This window comes from Sphaerodactylus townsendi, linkage group LG01 (assembly GCF_021028975.2).
Source record: "Sphaerodactylus townsendi isolate TG3544 linkage group LG01, MPM_Stown_v2.3, whole genome shotgun sequence".
Taxonomy (NCBI): domain Eukaryota; kingdom Metazoa; phylum Chordata; class Lepidosauria; order Squamata; family Sphaerodactylidae; genus Sphaerodactylus; species Sphaerodactylus townsendi.
Genome location: NC_059425.1, coordinates 194,345,991 through 194,365,546, shown reverse-complemented (window position 1 = coordinate 194,365,546; position 19,556 = coordinate 194,345,991). Strand labels below are relative to the sequence as shown.

Below are 19,556 nucleotides of genomic sequence, written 5' to 3'. Positions count from 1 at the left end.
TTGCATTTAAACAGTTTTATTCAGTTCTCCGGAAAAAGAGCAGGGTTGAGAAAGACAAATGTTCAGTATTATACAAATATTGTCCGACTGTACAAAGATAGCCTGTTGCCATCTTTGAGGTGTGGAATGTCATGAATATGGTAATAGTCAAGGTCTTGACAATACAAAAGGGAAAACATCACCTGGTGAATTCAGGTGCAGCAAGAAGCAAAAAACCTGTTTTTACACAGAAACTGTGGATATTAGACATGCCAGAATTCAAGATATTGGGAAATTTTGGGAAAGACAGGGCACCAGCGTTCCAGAGTTTGCAAACCAACTGATTCACACTGAGCTTTCTCGTAAGAGGAAAATGAGTTGCAGCATATGCTTTGGTTCTTTGATGTGCAGGATCCGTGTAACTTTGTTTAGGAGGTCTGTTCAGGAAGAATCACAGCGGTTCCGACTTCAAAATGTTAGGTTTTTGGACCTACAGGAGGCAAAAAAGTGGGAATGTAAAGAGGAAGCAACAGATTCTCATGTAATTTCCAGTGAAGCTCATGAAAGCGAAACGATGCAAAAGCATAGATGGGATAAGCAAGCTTTAAAATCTCAGTGGAAAGAGATCAGGAGATGTCCTTTTATCAGTAGTCTGACACTGTCCTTTAGAAATCACCAAACGCATTAAGTTTGGATGGAGGGAAGAAGGGCGGGTCTCCTGAAAGAAGAGATAGTGAAGAGAGGAGCTTGCTCTTGAACATTAGGAATTCTTTGAAACATCTTCCAAGACATCTTTACATAAAGCTAACGAGAGCAGTGAACACTGTAACTTACAAAAGCATTAATTCGGCACTGTCTTGTCCAAGATCGGTGGAGCCTTTGATCACAGGAAATCTGGTAACATTTCAATTCCTCTTTTTTCATCAAGAAGTTAACTTGAGCTCAAAGAACATCTAAGCTACTCCTTTGGTCACAAAAGGAAATGTGCCCTCTTTCACAAAGACGGGCAACTGTTCCAGACCTCCCTCCAAGCATCACTTCTACCTGGGATGAAATCAAGCTGAGTTCTTCACTTGCAAACAGTTTCCAAGCACTGTTCCAAAACAGCAGCTCTTGAATGATCAACTGAACAACAGAGTTGTCTCCCATCAGAAATCAAGAATCAATGGGTGGCCTGACCTACTATTTCAAAAAGGTGCCAAACCCCACTGGCATTGATGCCCCCTGCAGCTAAGGTGGCACCTCACCTCATTTCTTAAGAAGGTGAATGAAACCACTGGACTACCATCCTGAGGGATTACCATTTTAAGTAATATAAGAAAACAGCATAATTTGCAATTTCAAAGCAAGCTAGGACCATTTCCTCACAGTCACTATAGGACTACCATGTTTCCCCGAAAATAAGACAGCGTCTTATATTAATTTTTGCTCCCAAAGATGCACTATGTCTTATTTTCAGGGGATGTCTCATTTTTCTGTGTTCTGTTCATCAGGAATGCTTTCAAACAAAAACTTTGCTATGTCTTACTTTCGGGGGATTGCCTTATATTTCCCACTTCAGCAAAACCTCTACTACGTCTTATTTTCAGGGGATGTCTTATATTCAGGGAAACAGGGTAACAATAAAAAAAAAACATAGAGCCTCTTGCAAGGGGTGCTCTGACTTACATATTCGTCCATATTTTCATAGGCTTGTTCAAGAGAAACCAACATAGCCTTCATCTCCTTTGACTGCTGAATTTTGTTCAAGTCTGTAAGGACACCTTTTTGGTTCGGGATCTTTAATATCAGCTCCTGGACAAATGTGAACAATGTTGGGAGAAAAACAATGTTCATTAAAAAAACTAAAATCAATTCACGGCAAAACATCAGGTTGTTAAAGGATACAAAAAAAGCAAATGGTTATGGCACATAAAGAAGGCCCTGACAACTGGGTGAAATACTAGCAATACTATTTATTTTATTAGATTTGATAGGCTACCCCTCTCCTTCCAAACTTGGGGTGGCATAAAACGATCCTGTAAACAACCCAAAAACATTAATAATAAATATTTAAAACATCAATAAAACAACTGATAAACAGACCAAATGGTGAACTAGAAGTAAAGATAACAGCAAAAGTCAAAATTAGATAACAGATGTTAGAATGTTAGCTGTTGATGGAAGTTAACAATGAGAAGGTACAGTGTAACAGACACCACCAATCCCCCCCCAAATTGTACCTAGACAATCACAGATTATACACAAAGATCAGTTTTCTGTGTATCTCCAAATAAGGGTCCTTTAATCACAGGTAGAAAAAAACCTGTCCCTTCAAAAATTCACAGGAATACTGAACACAAGAATTGGATGTACCTTCAACATGCACAATGCATTAGTAGATAAGAACATCCCCAGTGGATGAAATAGTTCAGGTCGTGTCATTCAGCTACTGCCCAAAAACCTCCTCCCCCAGGAACAGATTGTCCTGACTACTTACCTGAAGAAGAGGTGCTTCAAGGCTCTCTTTCTGGAGTTTAGGGAGAGCAAGAACATCATTGCTTTCTTTCAAAAACAGCTAAAGGAGGAAAAAACAAATGAAATTGTGATCCCACGGACTATAAGCAGAACTCTGTCGAATTCCCTCCCGCTTCCTTATTCTGAAGGAAAATTTGCTGTTGAACAAGAGAACTATAAAAGTATGCTACGCCAGAGAGAGATTACCTAGAACAGGGGTCTGCAACCCGCGGCTCCAGAGCCGCATGCGGTTTTTTCATCCTTGTACTGAGGCTCCGTGTGGCTTGGGACTTGAGCAACCTGAGGACCACGCTTTGCCATAATAAGTAAGCACACAACTACCCCAGGCCGTCTACGGAGGACGCCCCCAGCCGGGCAGATGACAGCAGGCGCCAGACGAGGGAAGGAGGGGAAAGGACGCCAGAGGGAGGAAGGAAGGAGGGGCCAGGGAAGGAGGCGCGCTTGCTGGGTCCCAAGTGCAACTTGCCATCATTGGCGTCGCTGCCGCTGTCTATCCTACCCGTTTGGATGACGGCTCACGACATTTTTTGTTTGCTACATGGATAATTTAAGCTCAGCTTTTTAATTCATTTGAAAGAGACCTTCAACTCGGCATGGTTTTTTTTGTTATTATTTTTTTGAGAGTTCAAAATGTGTTCTTTACATAAATAAAATATCATTTTCTCAGTAGCACTTCATGGATTTCATAAGCAACACACTATAATTGTTTATACAAAGCGTAAAGATTAAAAAAACAATATAAACAGTGTTATCTTCATTTTAAATGTCAAAAAGTATTTGCGGCTCCAAGTGTTTTCTTTTCCATGGAAAACGAGTCCAAATCGCTCTTTGGGTGTTAAAGGTTGCCGACCACTGATTTAGAAAGAACATGTATTTCTTTGTGAAGCCCTATAAACAACACAAACCAGATTCTCTTTCTTGACCGTGAATGCCAGCCCCATCTTTTACCTACCTTCTGCATCATCTCTTCTTCTGCTGCCAACTCACGTTTTAACGCCTTTACTTCTTTCTGAAGATCTGTGATTTCTTCATCTAAGACCTTTGCTTCTTCCACCGATGTGCCTATGGCGTCCTGGATTGAAAAGGGAAATACAAACTAAGAGCACGCTTTAATGCAAGAAACCATTAACCTAGCGAACATTTGTGCAAGACTCAGCAACTTCTTATGGATTTCTACATGGACAGTGGCATTCTGTTGAAATAGAAGAGATGTTCGCATGAGAATACAGAATGACTGACAAGGTGTGAACATTGTATTGTCGAAGGCTTTCACGGCCGGAATCACTTGGGTGCTGTGTGGTTTCCGGGCTGTATGGCCGTGTTCTAGCAGCATTCTCTCCTGACATTTTGCCTGCATCTGTGGCTGGCATCTTCCTCTGAAGATGCCAGCCACAGATGCAGGCGAAACGTCAGGAGAGAATGCTGCTAGAACACGGCCATACAGCCCGGAAACCACACAGCACCCAAGGTGTGAACAGCATAGCATAGCCAAGGAGTATACAGCCACTTTGCTGATGTTAATTTAGGGTCAAGCAGATGTCTGGGTCCAAGTTTCCCTCAGCAACTGTGGGAAGTGAGTTGTTAAAAAATGACACTGTGGGAGAAGGAAGCATTCCTACCTCACACACCAAGCAACTTTCCCAAGGACGTAGGTAAGGAGGGGTTCACGGGTTCAACCCCACATTACATGTCTGAAGCTCCACCCCCACCCCCACCGGCTGGGCTCCCAACCGGCAGTCCCTTCTTCCCTCCCCTCTGGGGAGAAGATACTGCTGTCCCCGGCCTCGGAGAGATGCTTTTATAAGCACGAGGGCCACAGCCGGAGCTTTGGAGGCATGGCCACACCCCCAGGGGTGGGGGGGCATGGTTACGCCCCCAAACCCACCCCATAAAAATCTATATCTTCCTTTGCCAAAATATGGGTACAGTTTTTTTAAAAACGTGTTTTGTCTAGCATCGCCCTAAGTTGGGGTCTGGCCCTGATGGGAGCCCACATGTCAGTTCCACAGCAGAAAGAAAAATGGGTATATACAAAAAGTTAAAACCCATGGTCCTACTGAAACCCACAGCATGTGCCGAACAGAACTGGTCAGGAGAGCATTTGCACAAAGTGAACAAGGCTGTAGTTAATGTCTGGAATTCAAGATGAATTTCAGTGTGTGTGTGTGTGTGTGTGTGTGTGTATAAATAAAACGTGGCATTGACTGCATTGTTCAGATTTTGTAATCCAGATTGGTTGTTGTACATAATATGTCTCAGTACACTGCTCTCCAGTTTCATAGTCCCTGTCTTACATAGTATTTTAATGCTTAGTTAACTAACTTTGTTGACTATATTCTCTTCCAGTAGCACCTTTCAGAAAAACTGGCTTTTTGAGAGTCAAAGCATCTGTCCATAATCTATTGTTCTTGCAGAACTGCTTCTAGCTGTAACCAGCCTTCCTTAGTGAGAAAGGTGGACTATAAGTAAGCCAAGAAGGTAAAACAACTCAGCAAGGGACAATTCCCAAACACATATTGGCAATTTGCAAGGCTTGATATTCTGAAGACAGCCTGCTCTCTTCAGTTTTCTGCTCACCACTTTGGACTGATTGAGTACGATCCCTGATAAAGTCACCTAAACCTCAAAAAACATTTTCTAACGGGCTTGATTCTCCTGTCTATCTTTGGGGCTTTCCGCACTACAGAAGGGAGCTAAGGTCGACTTGGTTCCCTTCAGTAGGGGGCGATTCCAGGCTGTCCGCACAGCAACTTACTTGGCCCCCTGGAACCGAGCTAAGTGGGCGGGATCATCTTGTTTCGCTCCTCGATCATGATTGGAGCTTGTGTTACCATGGGAAACAGGAGCGTTCTTTTTTTTTTACAGTTTACAGTTACATGCCCGCCACGACTCTCCCGTTCTGCGCACGCCACAAAAGCGGCTCCTGATTGGTTGAACGGATGAGGTGTCGTTTCGATGCGTCCGCACTTCGAAGCTTCGAAGCGGTATCGACCTTGTTCCAGCAGAAAGGTGCAGTTCATAACTGCGACAGGGATGTCACAGTTCTGAGGGAGGGGAACTGAGACAAAACAACGTTGAGCTCAGTTGCAGTGCGGATACACTGAGGTGAACCTAGATAGAACCCAGTACAACTCTGTCGGTGCGGAAAGCCCCTGGATCTGAGGACGTGCCCCTTCAAAGTGTACCCTCTCTCCCTTCCTCACCTGCAGTTCCACCAAGCCTGCTTCAATTGCTGCAATCTTTTCTTCTTCCTCCGACTGAAGCTTCTGGACACTTTTCAGGACACCTCGTTTCTTTACAGGGACTTTCAGAGTCTCAAAGTGTTTCACAAGCCTTGATCAAAAAGATGAAACAGAAGGTTACCTCTATAATTGTAACATCCCCATCTCTTCCATCACTGTAGCATTTAAAACTGCAGATCCAAACGGCGCACCAAACTTAGGATTTCACACACAATACAGGATGTCACCCAAATGTAGAATTTCACACACGTTTCACTGTCCCATAAGGCTGTGAGTTCCTTTTTCACAGCAGTGTCCAAAAATTAGCTCCAGTATCTGCTGTAATAGTCTATATCTAACGCCACTCACTGTAACACAGATTTAACTTCCTAAAGGTGATCATTTTGTTTAACCAGAAAGAGTTCTGTGATCTAAATATTGGCCCTTTCCCCACTTACCTTAAGCCCCGCGCTACTCTCCTCAAGTAGCGTGGGGTCCCAGGGCACTCCCCACTACAGGGGCGGCGACAGCGCAGCCGCCCCGACGCTGCCACTCTCGAGCCCCCTCAGCGCGCGGCATCCCTGGCACTCCTCAAAACGGCGCCTTTTGATGACCCCGCGCAGAGCGCAGGGACACCCGGGTGTGCGCCAGAGATGCCGCACGCTGGGAGCAGCACGCAGCAAAGGTAAGTGGGGAAAGGGCCACAGTTTCTGACCACAGTTTAAAGGAAATACACTTACAGATTAGAAATAATTGCTGTTCATCGTTGTGATTGATTGATTGATTGATTGATTGATTGATTGATTGATTGATTGATTGATTGATTGATTGATTGATTGATTGGCCTTATAGACCCCCCTCCCCTGGAGGGCTCAGGGCGGTGAACAAAAATATTTTGAAACATTTCTCTCTCACATCTTTCCCTTTAATTCTCATCTGAGTCTCCTACCACATATGCATAAAAAAGCATTGTTTTTCCTGAAACGCCCATTTTGGTCTGTTATACGTATAAGATGTTATACCTGCCATGACACCATATTCTGCCGATTTTCCTGAGTTGGGCATTTCTCTGCTTTCCACTTTGCTGCAAATATTATTCTTGCAACCATTTCCATATATTTGAATAATTCATTATTAATTTTTGGCATGCTGCTTGTAATATATTTAACTATACAACATACTTTCTGGTTATGGTGGGTTTTCCGGGCTGTGTGGCCGTGGTCTGGTGGATCTTGTTCCTAACGTTTCACCTGCATCTATGTCTGGCATCTTCAGAGGTGTATCACAGAGGGAAGTCTGTTACACACTGTGTCCAGTGAGAAGGGAATGTTAATTGTCATGTCCCCAGGTGGGGAACCAATCAGTAAGTGTTTGGGTGGAATGGACCTGACCCAAACATAGGATTTGCATTCACCAATACTGCTGCTGCTGCTGCAGGGAATGCAAACGTGAATCACTCCCTGGACTGAAAACCCCTACATGCAATACTATTCTATCAACCACACCTTTGCACAGCAAGTTCCACCCAAACATAGCATTACCTTTCCTTGATGCAGTTTAAGTGCTTTTCAATTTGTCCTTGGCTTTGGGTACTTTCATAAACAATAGTTCTGGAAAGAGCAAAGGTTAAAGGTTACCTTCTCACAGGTTGACAACATTCTTTGCATTTCTCGCTCTTGCCAGGAACATTACATGACATTTGGCAGAAGAAAATGTCATTGAACAGAAGAAAACAGCCTATTTCCATAGAAAGGGCTGGTCTAGCTTTTAATTTCATGACCACTCTTCAAGTAAGGCTGCTGATTGACCGGTGAAATAAAAAGAGAGCTTCTTGCATTATTATCCCCAAAGCACCATGCTAATGTGCTAAATAAATATCGTCACGATTTCCAGTTAAAATGGCACAATATAGGTGGCTGCCAAAACGTGGTCATTTGCTAGAGATGTGTGTTCAGTTATTTACTCTTGCCCCTTGGGGGAAGATGGTGTCCGGAGGTGAGCTGTATGAGCTCCTTTTTATCTTCCCTGGCTTAATTTCAAGGTCCCTTCTTGCAGAAATTTTTGACTACATTTTTTAATCGTATTTTGGTTTTAAACTCTACTTTTCTTGTTTGAGAGGTTTTGGCTACTGGCCGGGAGCTGGTTATTGTTTACTCATCTACTTGGCTGCTCTTACAGACAAATTGTTATAGTGGATTATCTATGCTAAAGAGAGCTGACCTTCTGTCTTCCACTGGCTGATAAGTGTTACTCAGTGACTCACAGGCCACTTCCGCACACGCAAAATAAAGCGTTTTCAAACCACTTTCACAACTGTTTGCAAGTGGATTTTGCTATTCCGCACAGCTTCAAAGAGAACTGAAAGCAGTTTGAAAGTGCATTATTCTGCATGTGCGGAATGAGCCTTAGAGTATTTTATTTTGTCATATATCTTCTGCCACTCCACCAGCTTAAGGGGTGCAAAAAAGCATTCCAGAAAAAAAGTCTTCGCTCCCCCTCCCTTTCCTCAACTTTATACGGTTGCAAAGAAGCTGAGCAAACAAGAATTGATCGTTTTCTAGATGAAAAACATTCCCTGGAGGAGGCATTAAATGATATCCCACTCCACCAGCTTAATGGGTACAAAAAAGCCATTCAATACACCTTGTCTCTTGCCTCCTTTGTGGCCAACCTGTGACACTGTTTGGTGATGCTTCTGTAAGTGAGCGGGCCTGTGATGTGAAATGGTCACAACTCCCTCCATATTTTAAAAGAGGCAAGATAGTTAGTGACTGGCTGATCCTGTGGGGCAGAAATTGTGGAGGGTGGTACTCTGAGTAAATGAAAAACAGCGTCACAGCCTGGAAAAACCAACCAACCAAACAAAAACAGTGGGAAAAGTGGAAGTTTGGGGGAGTACTGAAAAGCTCCTATTCAAATATTTTCTCTTTTAAATTAGAGAAATGCTCTCAAAGACAAGGTTATAGACGTATAAAGCACTTACATCGAAAAAATACTTCCGCACCTGCAAGGTATTCATGAAGGGAACCCTTAGATTCAGGATAAGTTTTTTTTCTATCATCCTTTTTGCCTATGGCAAAATACCTGTCGTAGAACCCTGTGCTGCGTTCCAACTTGAGAACCATTTTAACAGCACCGCTACTCAGGAGTTCAGAAACTTCCAGACATAAAGACAGTGTAGAAGGTGAAAAACATCCAGTAAACATCGAGACCACGGAAACAATTTAAAGCATCAATAATGCTTAACATTTATTATACCCAATACTCATTTTTCCTGGGTAATAGTAGACCAAATATGGCTCAAACAAGCCAACCTATTAAAAACCAGAGGTCTAAATTTAGTCAAGAGCCTTCTCCTTTATTTGTTAAACATGGGGAGCGTGTATGGTAACTTTCCTCTCTGTCTAACACTTCCTGTTGATTATTATAAGGAGATCTAAACTGCTGTTGCTAATAACTAGACTCCCAGTGACTATACAGTCTGTACTGTTGGTATATAAATGAGTGTCTTGGGAAATACCTTTGTTTAAAAGAAGGGGTCAAAGCTTAGGAAATACCCAACAATTTAGCTGTGATTTTGTTTTTGCAGATTCTGTCAGGAACAGAACGTGTCTGCTTGCCGAAAAGATCTTCCAACTTGGTCCTGATATCTGGAGCATGTGCAGAAGATCAACGCCAGGCATGTCGTCTCTATTGATGGAGGTGTGTTTTATTCCTGTTCTTTTTCAACCAGCTCTGCAAGAACAGCGGGCTCACAAGAAGCCCTTCTATAAGCAGGGGTTTGGATCCAACCCATAGTTTCCGGCTGAAGCTCCAACAAAATTCTCAGTGTAGATGAAGCTTTGTAATATTAAGGAGTCCAATACTGATGGAGGTGCATTTGGTACTTACAATATTACTCCACGCATGATGGATTGCAGGCGCGCTCTAATGCTCTCTGGAACTGGCTGCCACTTTGCTCTTTGGCCTGCAGTCACCACAACTTTTCTCTCTGGAGAAGGTATTCCTGCCAACAGAGAACAAAGGAGTTTCTAAGCATATCGTCATGGGGAAAACCAAACTTGACAGCCAAGCCTGGACAAGCCTGTGTCTGCTATGGAACACAATGGCGGGATCCTGCTCTTACATTTTCTAATCAGATTTATCATGCTAGGGGCAAGCGCTTGAATCCCTCGTTGCTGTTGTCATTTAAAAATCAGACACCAGGAAGACAAACCATTTATTCTCCGGGGTGCTGTGTGGTTTCTGTTCTGCTTCCCAGGTGGTTATTTAGGTGCCCTACACCCGGCCAAAGCAGAATGTAAGACTCACTGACTCAGTTAACAGTTCAACACTTAAAGCTTCAATTGTAACATCGTTGACAGACCCTGACTCCTCCCGGGTCTAACTAAATAAAGGCTACTTTGTTGCAGAAACTTTCTGGAGGCTGGAACTTATTCACATAAATACTGTGAGCCTATAACATCTTTGACTGTCTAACTTGTTGCTGTCACCCAGCTTCCGTTGGCACCTAACTGCCAAAACCAGACGGGTTGCCAGGTAATAACTGCCGTAGAACACCAGCCCTAGGGCTTCTTAAAGGGACAGAACTAAATTAGGTTCCCTCCCATTGAATACTATACAAAACATAGCTAAACCCATACTATCTGTGGGGAGACTAAATCTTAAAGGGGAAATAAACAAAGGCTCTGTGGGGGCATGACAGTTTCCGGGCTGTATGGCCATGTTCTAGCATCATTCTCTCCTGATGTTTCGCCTGCATCTATGGCTGGCATCTTCAGAGGATCTGCTAGAACACGGCCATACAGCCCGGAAACCACACAGCACCCCAGTGGTTCCAGCCGCGAAAGCCTTCGACAATACATTTATTCTCCCTTCCTACCCCATTTGCCTGTAGAGGAAGTGTGGGTCAAATTCTCTCCCTTCCTGTTAAGCTTCTGATGGCAAAATTCTTTCTCCATAGAAGATGCTCTCCAATCAGAAAGAAGCAGAGAAAGGGGCTCAGGAATTACAGTGACCAGGAATTACAGAGACCAATCTCCAATCAGAAAGAAGCAGAGAAGGGGGCTCAGGAATTACAGAGAACAATCAAGGTGTTATGCGGCCTCTGAAACCCCCATGGAAGACATCCTGGCCAGCTACAACAATAAACTCTCAAGACTATGAAGCAGGAATCAGCAAGGCCTGTAAACACGCCTGAGCCACCTGCACTCCAGGCAGACACGGCTGCTGCCACAGGGAATAACGCAGGTATAACAATGCTGTGGGAAAATGTCCTGTACCTCTGGATTCACACCAAAGTTACAGTAGTTGGCTCTTCACTTTGCACATGCTCAAATGCCTTTCCAGAGACCTGCTCTATAACCAGGCCAACTCTTTCGAATGCAGCTGTCCATCACAGAAGTTCTCTTCAGATGTATTCTGTTCTTCTTTCAAGCTCTGTCCATTTAACATGAACAATTCAGCAATGAATGCCACCTCGGACAAACGCGGCTGAACGAACGGGAGGAACCCTCCACCCCAGGAAACTTAGGGAATGGATTATTTCTGAGTACAACCGATCTTGAACTTGAACCATTTTTAGGAATAAGTTAGACCGGGGATAGAGAACAGAGTGTGCTCACCTTTTTTCTGTTCGCTGTACGTATATGCTTTGATTAAACTTCTTTATAATTGGAAGAACTAAAAGAAGAAGAGGAGGAGGAGGAGGCGGCGGCGTTTGGATTTATAGCCCAACTTTCTCTCCTGTAAGGAGACTCAAGGTGGCTTACAGGCTCCTTTCTCTTCCTCTCCCCACAACAGAAACCTTGTGAGGCAGGTAGGGCTGAGAGAAGTCAGAGAGAACAGTGACTAGCCCAAGGTCATCCAGCAGGAATGCAGGAGTGCTGAAACACATCTGGTTCACCAGAAAAGCCTCTGCCACTCGGGCGGAGGAGTGGGGAATCAAATCTGGTTATCCCGATCAGAATCCACCTCCTCATAACGACTGCACCACGCTGGTAGCTTGATCTCTGATTAATTCAACCATGCCTGTGCAAGAGGAATAAGGGGAGTGGGCAGTTGGAGATTCCTTCACCCATGGAGCACCCAAGTCTATCTGTAAGGAGTGCTGAAACACTAATCCTGGAGCAGGAGACATTCTTTGAGGCTAGAAGGTGACAACAGAAATATCCAGAGAGAAGTAGGTCACTTGGGAGTTAGGGAAAGCAAAGTTTTGCCAAGTGGAGACTTGGGGTGGTCATGGGTTATTCCTGTCAAGCCCCGGTCCCCTTGGGTCTTGTCATGGATTGCCAGGGGAGATGAAACACCAAAGAATCCTTTGCTTGGACTTGCTTTGTTTATGGACGGTTGTAACAGTTTCTCAGGCTAGCCAGGCAACACCTGCTCCTTATCAGGGTTTTGGCCTGGGAGGAGCTGCACAGCCTGGGAATGCTTTAAGCTTTTGGGGGAAACTGTTTGGGGTGGGGAGGGGATATCGGCTGTTTGGTAAACAAATATTAGACTCGGGGGAAAAACCCTCTGGGACGTAACTGTTCCTCACTCAGACGCAATAAGCCTGATTTCTGCAAACCTGAGTCTGGTTATTGGGAGGAGTTTGGCAGGAACAATTCCACACTCCCACATGGGCACACGCACGGTTCTCAGGCAGCACCTCCCCCACAGACGCAAGGCTGTCCCTTTTAGAAGAAGCCCCCGTGACACCACAGAGCTATGTGGAAACAAGAACGCCTCTATAGCAACAGCCGGGCTTCTGAAACGTTGCTTGCACATCTTTCCCCTTTTACTGGTTTTTCACTGGATATATCCAAACTGCAGCAAGCTGCTATTTACTCCCTGCTAAAAAGCACTTCACTATTTGCAAGTATGAGGAATTGCGCCGTTCCCCTGAATTTTTATATATATACTAGCATGCCCGGCCACGTGTTGCTGTGGCGGAGTCTGGTGAAGTGGAAAAGGAAGAAAAGGGGAAGCGAATGGTTCGAACAGGTGTCATTGCACAATGATTGCAAGGGAGGGGAGGGGCAAGGGGCCCCTCGCTCCCCTCCCTCTCTCCCGTTCCCTTGCATGGCAACCCTGCAAATCCCTCCCTAACGTTCCCCTTCCTCTGCTAGGGTGGGTGGGCCATGTCCAGGTGGGCTGGTCCTGTCCCTTTCACTCCCTTCCCTTGCAGGCGAATCATCCACAGATTAATATAACTAAGGAAACAAACGTTAACAAAACACACATTTAACAGCTGTAAAGATACTCCTTGGTGTGTTAAGCAAGATGCAAGGAAAATCCCTCAGTATGTGAACAAAAAGAGTTTTGTACCTCCAGCAGACTGTGCCTTCCGCTTCTTCTTTACCGGTTGTGAACTTTGCTGTAAAGAAACAGGGATAAAACAACTGATGTTTGAATTGTTAACAGAAGGCGGTTTCTCAATTCTTTACACAGCGCATTCCCGATCCAACGCACAACACGCTTCAGCATTTGGACATGAGGCAACTCGAAAGTCAGTAAACAAACACAAGTCTTCGTTTTATCAGCCTTGGTTTGTCCATTTTTTTATATGCAATATTTCATGACATGACTGTGCCCACAAGTCACTACAATCTCTTGGAACAGTTCAACAACACATTCCTTTCTTAGAAGAGAAGAAGAGTTTGGATTTATATCCCCCTTTTCTCTCCTGCAGGAGACTCAAAGGGGCTGACAATCTCCTTGCCCTTCCCCCCTCACAACAAACACCCTGTGAGGTGGGTGGGGCTGAGAGAGCTCCGAGAAGCTGTGACTAGCCCAAGGTCACCCAGCTGGCATGTGTGGGAGTGTACAGGCTAATCTGAATTCCCCAGATAAGCCTCCACAGCTCAGGCGGCAGAGCTGGGAATCAAACCTGGTTCCTCCAGATTAGATACACGAGCTCTTAACCTCCTACACCACTGCTGCTCTTAATTATGACAGTGCAATACAGATTAATTACACACGTTTTATTGATCCAACACTTTTTTGGCTCTGGTCCCAGACAGGCGGAACACTCTGTCAAGTGAGACTTGGGCCCATACAAAGCTGCTGGGATGCGGTGGCGCCCCATCGCCTCCAAGAGGGCTTTCCAGAGGCGCAGGGAACAAAAAAAATAAAGGCCCCAAACCCCTCTGCCACCAGAAAGCCCCACAGGGCTTACAGATTTTCTAGGAATGCCCTGTCCCGCACCCACAGCCCATGCTGGCATCCATTTAGGACGCCAGCACGGACCCACGGCGGCCTGATCTTCTGGTTTTCACTGTGGCAGGGCTGAAGAGTGGCCACGGTTGTGTCTGTCTCCTCTGCCAGGGCAAGTGCCCAGGGAGGGCAAACACGCCACCACAAGGTCACTGCCTCAAGTCCTTTTGCCTCCCCCACCCCTCCCTTTGGATGGGGCTGTTTGTGCAATTTTGCAGGGCCTGTAAGACAGAGCTGTTCCAGCAGGCTTATGGTTGAAGACAGCAATGGTCTCCATCTAGCTCAGTGATGGCGAACCTTTTCGAGACCGAGTGCCCAAATTGCAACCCAAAACCCACTTATTTATCGCAAAGTGCCAACACGGCAATTTAACCTGAATACTGATGTTTTAGTCCTGCGTGCACCCGCCGCTCTGCCCTGCATTGCTCCAGTGCCTCCACCCTATCTGTTCAAGCAGGGGCCAGCCTGCTCTAGCCTCCAGCAAGTCCCACGTCCACCGCTCTGCACCTCTCTAGCATCTCCGCCGCCTCTGCCCCCCCCCCTTGGGCATCAGCCACCTGGAGCACAGGCCCCAGGCCTGCCAGCCAAATCCTCCCTGTTCGCCGTGGGGCGTTGTGCCCAGCGGCCCAGGCCAGCCTAGATGTGTGTGTGGGGTGTGTGTGTGAGATTTTCCACACACACCCCCCCCGACATGATGAACTCTGTGAGCGTGTGCCCACAGAGAGGGCTCCGAGTGCCACCTCTGGCCCCCATGCCATATGTTCGCCATCACTGATCTAGCTGATCTCCCCTCCTTTGCCCCCTCCCCGTTTTCCTTCCCATTTTTCTTTCTATTGGTATTAATGCAGTTTTTATGTTCAATTTTATGTTTATCCCTCAGCGAAGTTAACGATGCTGGGGGACTATTAGGGAATTTTAGTGATCTAATGAGGTTGTAGTTAATGTTGCAAGACTATAAAACGAATAAATAAAGTATGTTGCAAAACAGACTGATGGCACCACTGCTGACGCACAAGTAATCCTGATCTTAAAATAAAGTACTGCAGGACTATGTTCAATTAAAAACTATTACATCTCAGTGGTACAAGTGTAACCCCCATGCCCAGAATGGGTTGACCCAGTAAGGGGGTGGAGACTCAGAGCAGCAGAAAGGCTGAAAGAGCTCTTTGCAGAAGACAAGGGTACCAGACTCGGACCTTGATTTCTATAAGCCCTTAACACCTTGTTAAGGTAATTGCAATATTATTGGGAACTACTGGGAAGGTAGTTGTTTTTGCTATGTTGTAAATGTTGAAGTTTATTGTTTCAGGGTTTTCTTTTGTGGTTGTAATGGGTGAGAGTTCTCCTGGAGACCTTCATCATGTTGCAACCTGTTCATCAAGCCCTTGGAGTCTTCAGGAGCCAGCCAACTTGCAAAGAAGAATTTGGACTTGGCAATATCAGTAGACTGTAAATAGAAGGACTTGAAATGCAACCTGAACAGGACCTTGAATTGTAACGTTAAATGTTGATGTTTTAAAAGTGTTAATTGTAAACAAAAGTAAACCATTTTGTTGTTTAAAAATTGTTGTTGCAACTCATTCCAAGTTGTGCCCCACAGAACCCACAGTTAGAGGTTACACAAGCATCACATTTTCTTTGCAGCAAAAAACAAAAAAACCCAGACAAAAATACCAGCCCCCTTCTTCTGTGACCACAAGATTTGTAATGCATGTTTTGCAAGCAGTGAGCCTCTATGGTGCCAGTCCCAAACATTTAAAAGCCAAAACAGCCACAACAAGTAGCAGTAATTCTTCAGGGAAAATGCACATTGTTAAACTTTTCCATAGTCACTTCCTTAAACAGCCTGGACTGAAGCAGAGACGTGCACGGCAACCACACAGCCCCCAAGGAAGCAAAGCATGACATATTTTACCCAAAGGATGACATTTTGCACACATACTTTACACAAAGGAGCATTTGAGCTTCTTATTCTCCCCACCAGAAGTCTGAAGTGGCACATCCCGTTGGACACACATTCCGTTGGTGTGACCCAGGCCTCGGAGTGCATTCATCGATCAAGTGTGCTGACTTCGGAAAAACTTAGCCACTTAACCCCTCTACAAGTGCAGCAGTGAAACTGTGCCTCTTCTTAAAATGCGGTTCTGCTGCTGACTTGAAAAGTACATCACTCACTTCTCTCTCTGGTTTCTTTCTTGTTCTTCTCCCATCTGATTCTCTTCTTTCGCAGGAAGGTCCGGGTTGACCTTGAGATCTCTTTGCCATCATAGCTCCTTTTCTTTTGGGAGGCATCAGAGAACTACGGAGGCCCTCGGTGAATTCTGAAGAACCAAAATGCGTGCACACACAAATACAGATATAGTTTAGGATCATAGAGTTGGAAGAGACCCCAAGGGCCATCAAGTCCAATGCCCTGCCATGCAGGAACACACAATCAAAGCACTCCTGACATACGATCATCCAGCCTCTCTTTAAAAACCTCCAAAGGAGACTCCACCACTCTTTGAGGCAGTGAATTCCACTGTCGAATAGCCCTGGCAGTCCTAATGTTTAGCTCCCATTCAGCCTCAATATACTTCTGGTGTTTCTGTCTCTTGAGGAGGCGGAAATAGTTTTTCAAATCAAGAAGTCTAGTCTAGACACATTCCAGCTTGTCAGCATCCTTCTTAAATTGTGGTGCCCAGAACTGAACACAATACTCAAGGTGATGTCTGCCCAATGTAGAGTAGAGTGGTACAATTACTTCCGTCAATTGAGACACTATACTCTTATTGATGCATCCCAGAGTTGTATTGGCTTTCTTGGCTGCCATATCATGCTGCTGACTCATGATCAGTTTGTGGTCTCCTAAGACTCCCAGACCCCTTTCACATGTAGTGCTGTCAAGCCAAGTGTCACCTATCCTGTATCTGTGCATTTCATTTTCTCTGCCTAAGTGCAGAATCTTACATTTATCTCTGTTGAAATTCATTTTGTTAGTTTTGGCCCAGCTCTCTAACCTGCCAGATCATTTTGAATCCTGCCCCTGTCCTCCAGGGAATTAACTACCTCTCCTAATGTGGTATCATCAATAATTTGATTAGCATGCCCTCTATTCCACCATCCAGGTCACTGTTAAAAATACTGAACAGCGCTGGGCCCAGCACGGAACTCTGCGGCACTCCACTACTCACTTCTCTCCAGGATGACAATGAACCATTGATGCTCTTTGTGTTCAGCCAGTCAACCAATTACAAATCCATCTTTAAGTTAAGTTCCAAACATCCTAATGTGATTGAACTAGAAGAAACCCCTATACAGCTGTAGATCCCCTCGCAGTTGTTTTCAAAAGAGTCGCAAAGGTGGGCTCGAAGCCCCAGCAAAACTATCAGTCTCAATCGATAGCCTTTACCCAACTTACAGGCTCATTCCGCACAAGCAGAATAATGCACTTTCAAACTGCTTTCAGTGCTCTTTGAAGCTGTGCGGAATGGCAAAATTCACTTGCAAACAGTTGTGAAAGTGGTTTGAAAACGCGTTATTTTGCATGTGCGGAAGGTGCCACACTCTCAGCCTAACTTGTTTCTGAGAGCTGGTATGGAAAGAAAACAGCAGCTGGTATGGAAATAAAAACGGAACACGGGAACAGAAAGTGCGGTCAAGTAGAAGCTGACTTATGGCAACCCCGTAGGGTTTCCCAATCGAGAGGCGAGGAAAGGTGGCTGGGCACTGCCTGCCTCCCCATAGCAAGCTGGGACTTCCAGGAGGGGGTCCAGCATCCAAGCACTAACCTCTTTTAGCATGAAAAATGAAACGGCAGCTTAACTATCCCTTTTTGTTTCTTGTCAAGTCACGGGATGAAAATAAATAAAACCTGCCAGCAAAAGGCAGACTAAATAAATAAAACTCGGTAGCAAAAGGGGGCGGGGGTTAAAGAAATGAATAAATAAAAACTTGCTAGCAAAAGGAGGGGGCTAAATGAATAAATAAATCAAACTTGCCAGTGAAGGGCGGACTAAATAAATAAAACTTGGTAGCAAAAGGGGGGTGGGCTAAATGAATAAAACATGCCGGCGAAAGGGGGCCTAAATGAATAAATAAAACTTGTTAGTGAAAGGCGGGCCAAATAAATAAAACTCGTTAAAAAAGAGAGTGGAGGCTAAAAATGAATAAATAAAAACTTGCTAGCAAAAGGAGGGGGCTAAATGAACAAATAAATCAAACTTGCCAGTGAAGGGCGGACTAAATAAATAAAAACTTGCTAGCAAAAGGGGGAGCTAAATGAATAAATAAAACTTGTTAGGAAAAGGGGGGGGCTAAATGAATAAAACTTGCTAGCAAAAGGGGGGGGGGCTAAATGAATAAATAAATCAAACTTGCCAGTGAAGGGCGGACTAAATAAATAAAAACTTGCTAGCAAAAGGGGGAGGCTAAATGAATAAATAAAACTTGTTAGGAAAAGGGGGGGGGGCTAAATGAATAAAACTTGCTAGCAAAAGGGGGGGGCTAAATGAATAAATAAATCAAACTTGCCAGTGAAAGTGGACTAAATAAATAAAACTTGCTAGCAAAAGGGGGGGGGGCTAAATGAATAAATAAAACTTGTTAGGAAAAGGGGGGGGGGCTAAATGAATAAAACTTGCTAGCAAAAGGGGGGGGCTAAATGAATAAATAAATCAAACTTGCCAGTGAAGGGCGGACTAAATAAATAAAAACTTGCTAGCAAAATGGGAGGCTAAATGAATAAATAAAACTTGTTAGGAAAAGGGGGGGCTAAATGAATAAAACTTGCTAGCAAAAGGGGGGGCTAAATGAATAAATAAATCAAACTCTGCCAGTGAAGAGGCTTGGACTAAATAAATAAAAACTTGCTAGCAAAATGGGAGGCTAAATGAATAAATAAAACTTGTTAGGAAAAGGGGGGGCTAAATGAATAAAACTTGCTAGCAAAAGGGGGGGCTAAATGAATAAATAAATCAAACTTGCCAGTGAAGGGCGGACTAAATAAATAAAAACTTGCTAGCAAAAGGGGGAGCTAAATGAATAAATAAAACTTGTTAGGAAAAGGGGGGGGTTAATTGAATAAAACTTGTTAGGAAAAGGGGGGGGGCTAAATGAACAAATAAATCAAACTTGCCAGTGAAGGGCGGACTAAATAAATAAAAACTTGCTAGCAAAAGGGGGAGCTAAATGAATAAATAAAACTTGTTAGGAAAAGGGGGGGGGGGCTAAATGAACAAATAAATCAAACTTGCCAGTGAAGGGCGGACTAAATAAATCAAACTCGGTAGCAAAGGGTAGCAAAATGAAACTTTGCTAGTCCTGGGTGGGCCAGGGCTGGGTTAAATAAATGAGTTTTTCTAAGAGCTGCGAGCATCCCCTGACCTCTGGCTGAGGCCGAGGGAAGCACCCCAGTGGGGATCTATGAAGGCAAGGCCGGGTTCCTTTCCACCTACCCGCCCACTCCCGCAAACCGCACCTCCCGCCCTCTGCACATGCCCAGAAACCTTGGTAACGACAAGCAACACAGTCAAACGCTCCTCGCTCCCAGACCTGCCCTCGTTTTGTCGATCGGCCGGGCAAAACCCCTCCCAGTCGGAAGTCTCCCCCTCCCCGGTCGGGCAACCCCGCGACCGCCTCTTGCTACCACCGCTACCGGTA

General features: G+C 44.8%; 1 protein-coding gene across 1 annotated transcript; it reads right to left on the bottom strand.

Annotated features, from left to right (window-relative positions):
* CENPQ (centromere protein Q) lies at positions 1 to 19,520 on the bottom strand. Its single transcript, XM_048503120.1, has 10 exons — positions 19,403 to 19,520; positions 16,092 to 16,237; positions 13,029 to 13,077; positions 9,609 to 9,723; positions 7,259 to 7,327; positions 5,700 to 5,829; positions 3,449 to 3,568; positions 2,459 to 2,536; positions 1,648 to 1,773; positions 1 to 469 (listed from the first exon to the last, which is right to left on the bottom strand). The coding sequence occupies exons 2-10, from the start codon at positions 16,206 to 16,208 to the stop codon at positions 431 to 433; spliced, it is 843 nt and encodes a 280-aa protein (XP_048359077.1). The 5' UTR covers positions 16,209 to 16,237; positions 19,403 to 19,520; the 3' UTR covers positions 1 to 430.
* Positions 19,521 to 19,556: the final 36 nt, after the last annotated feature.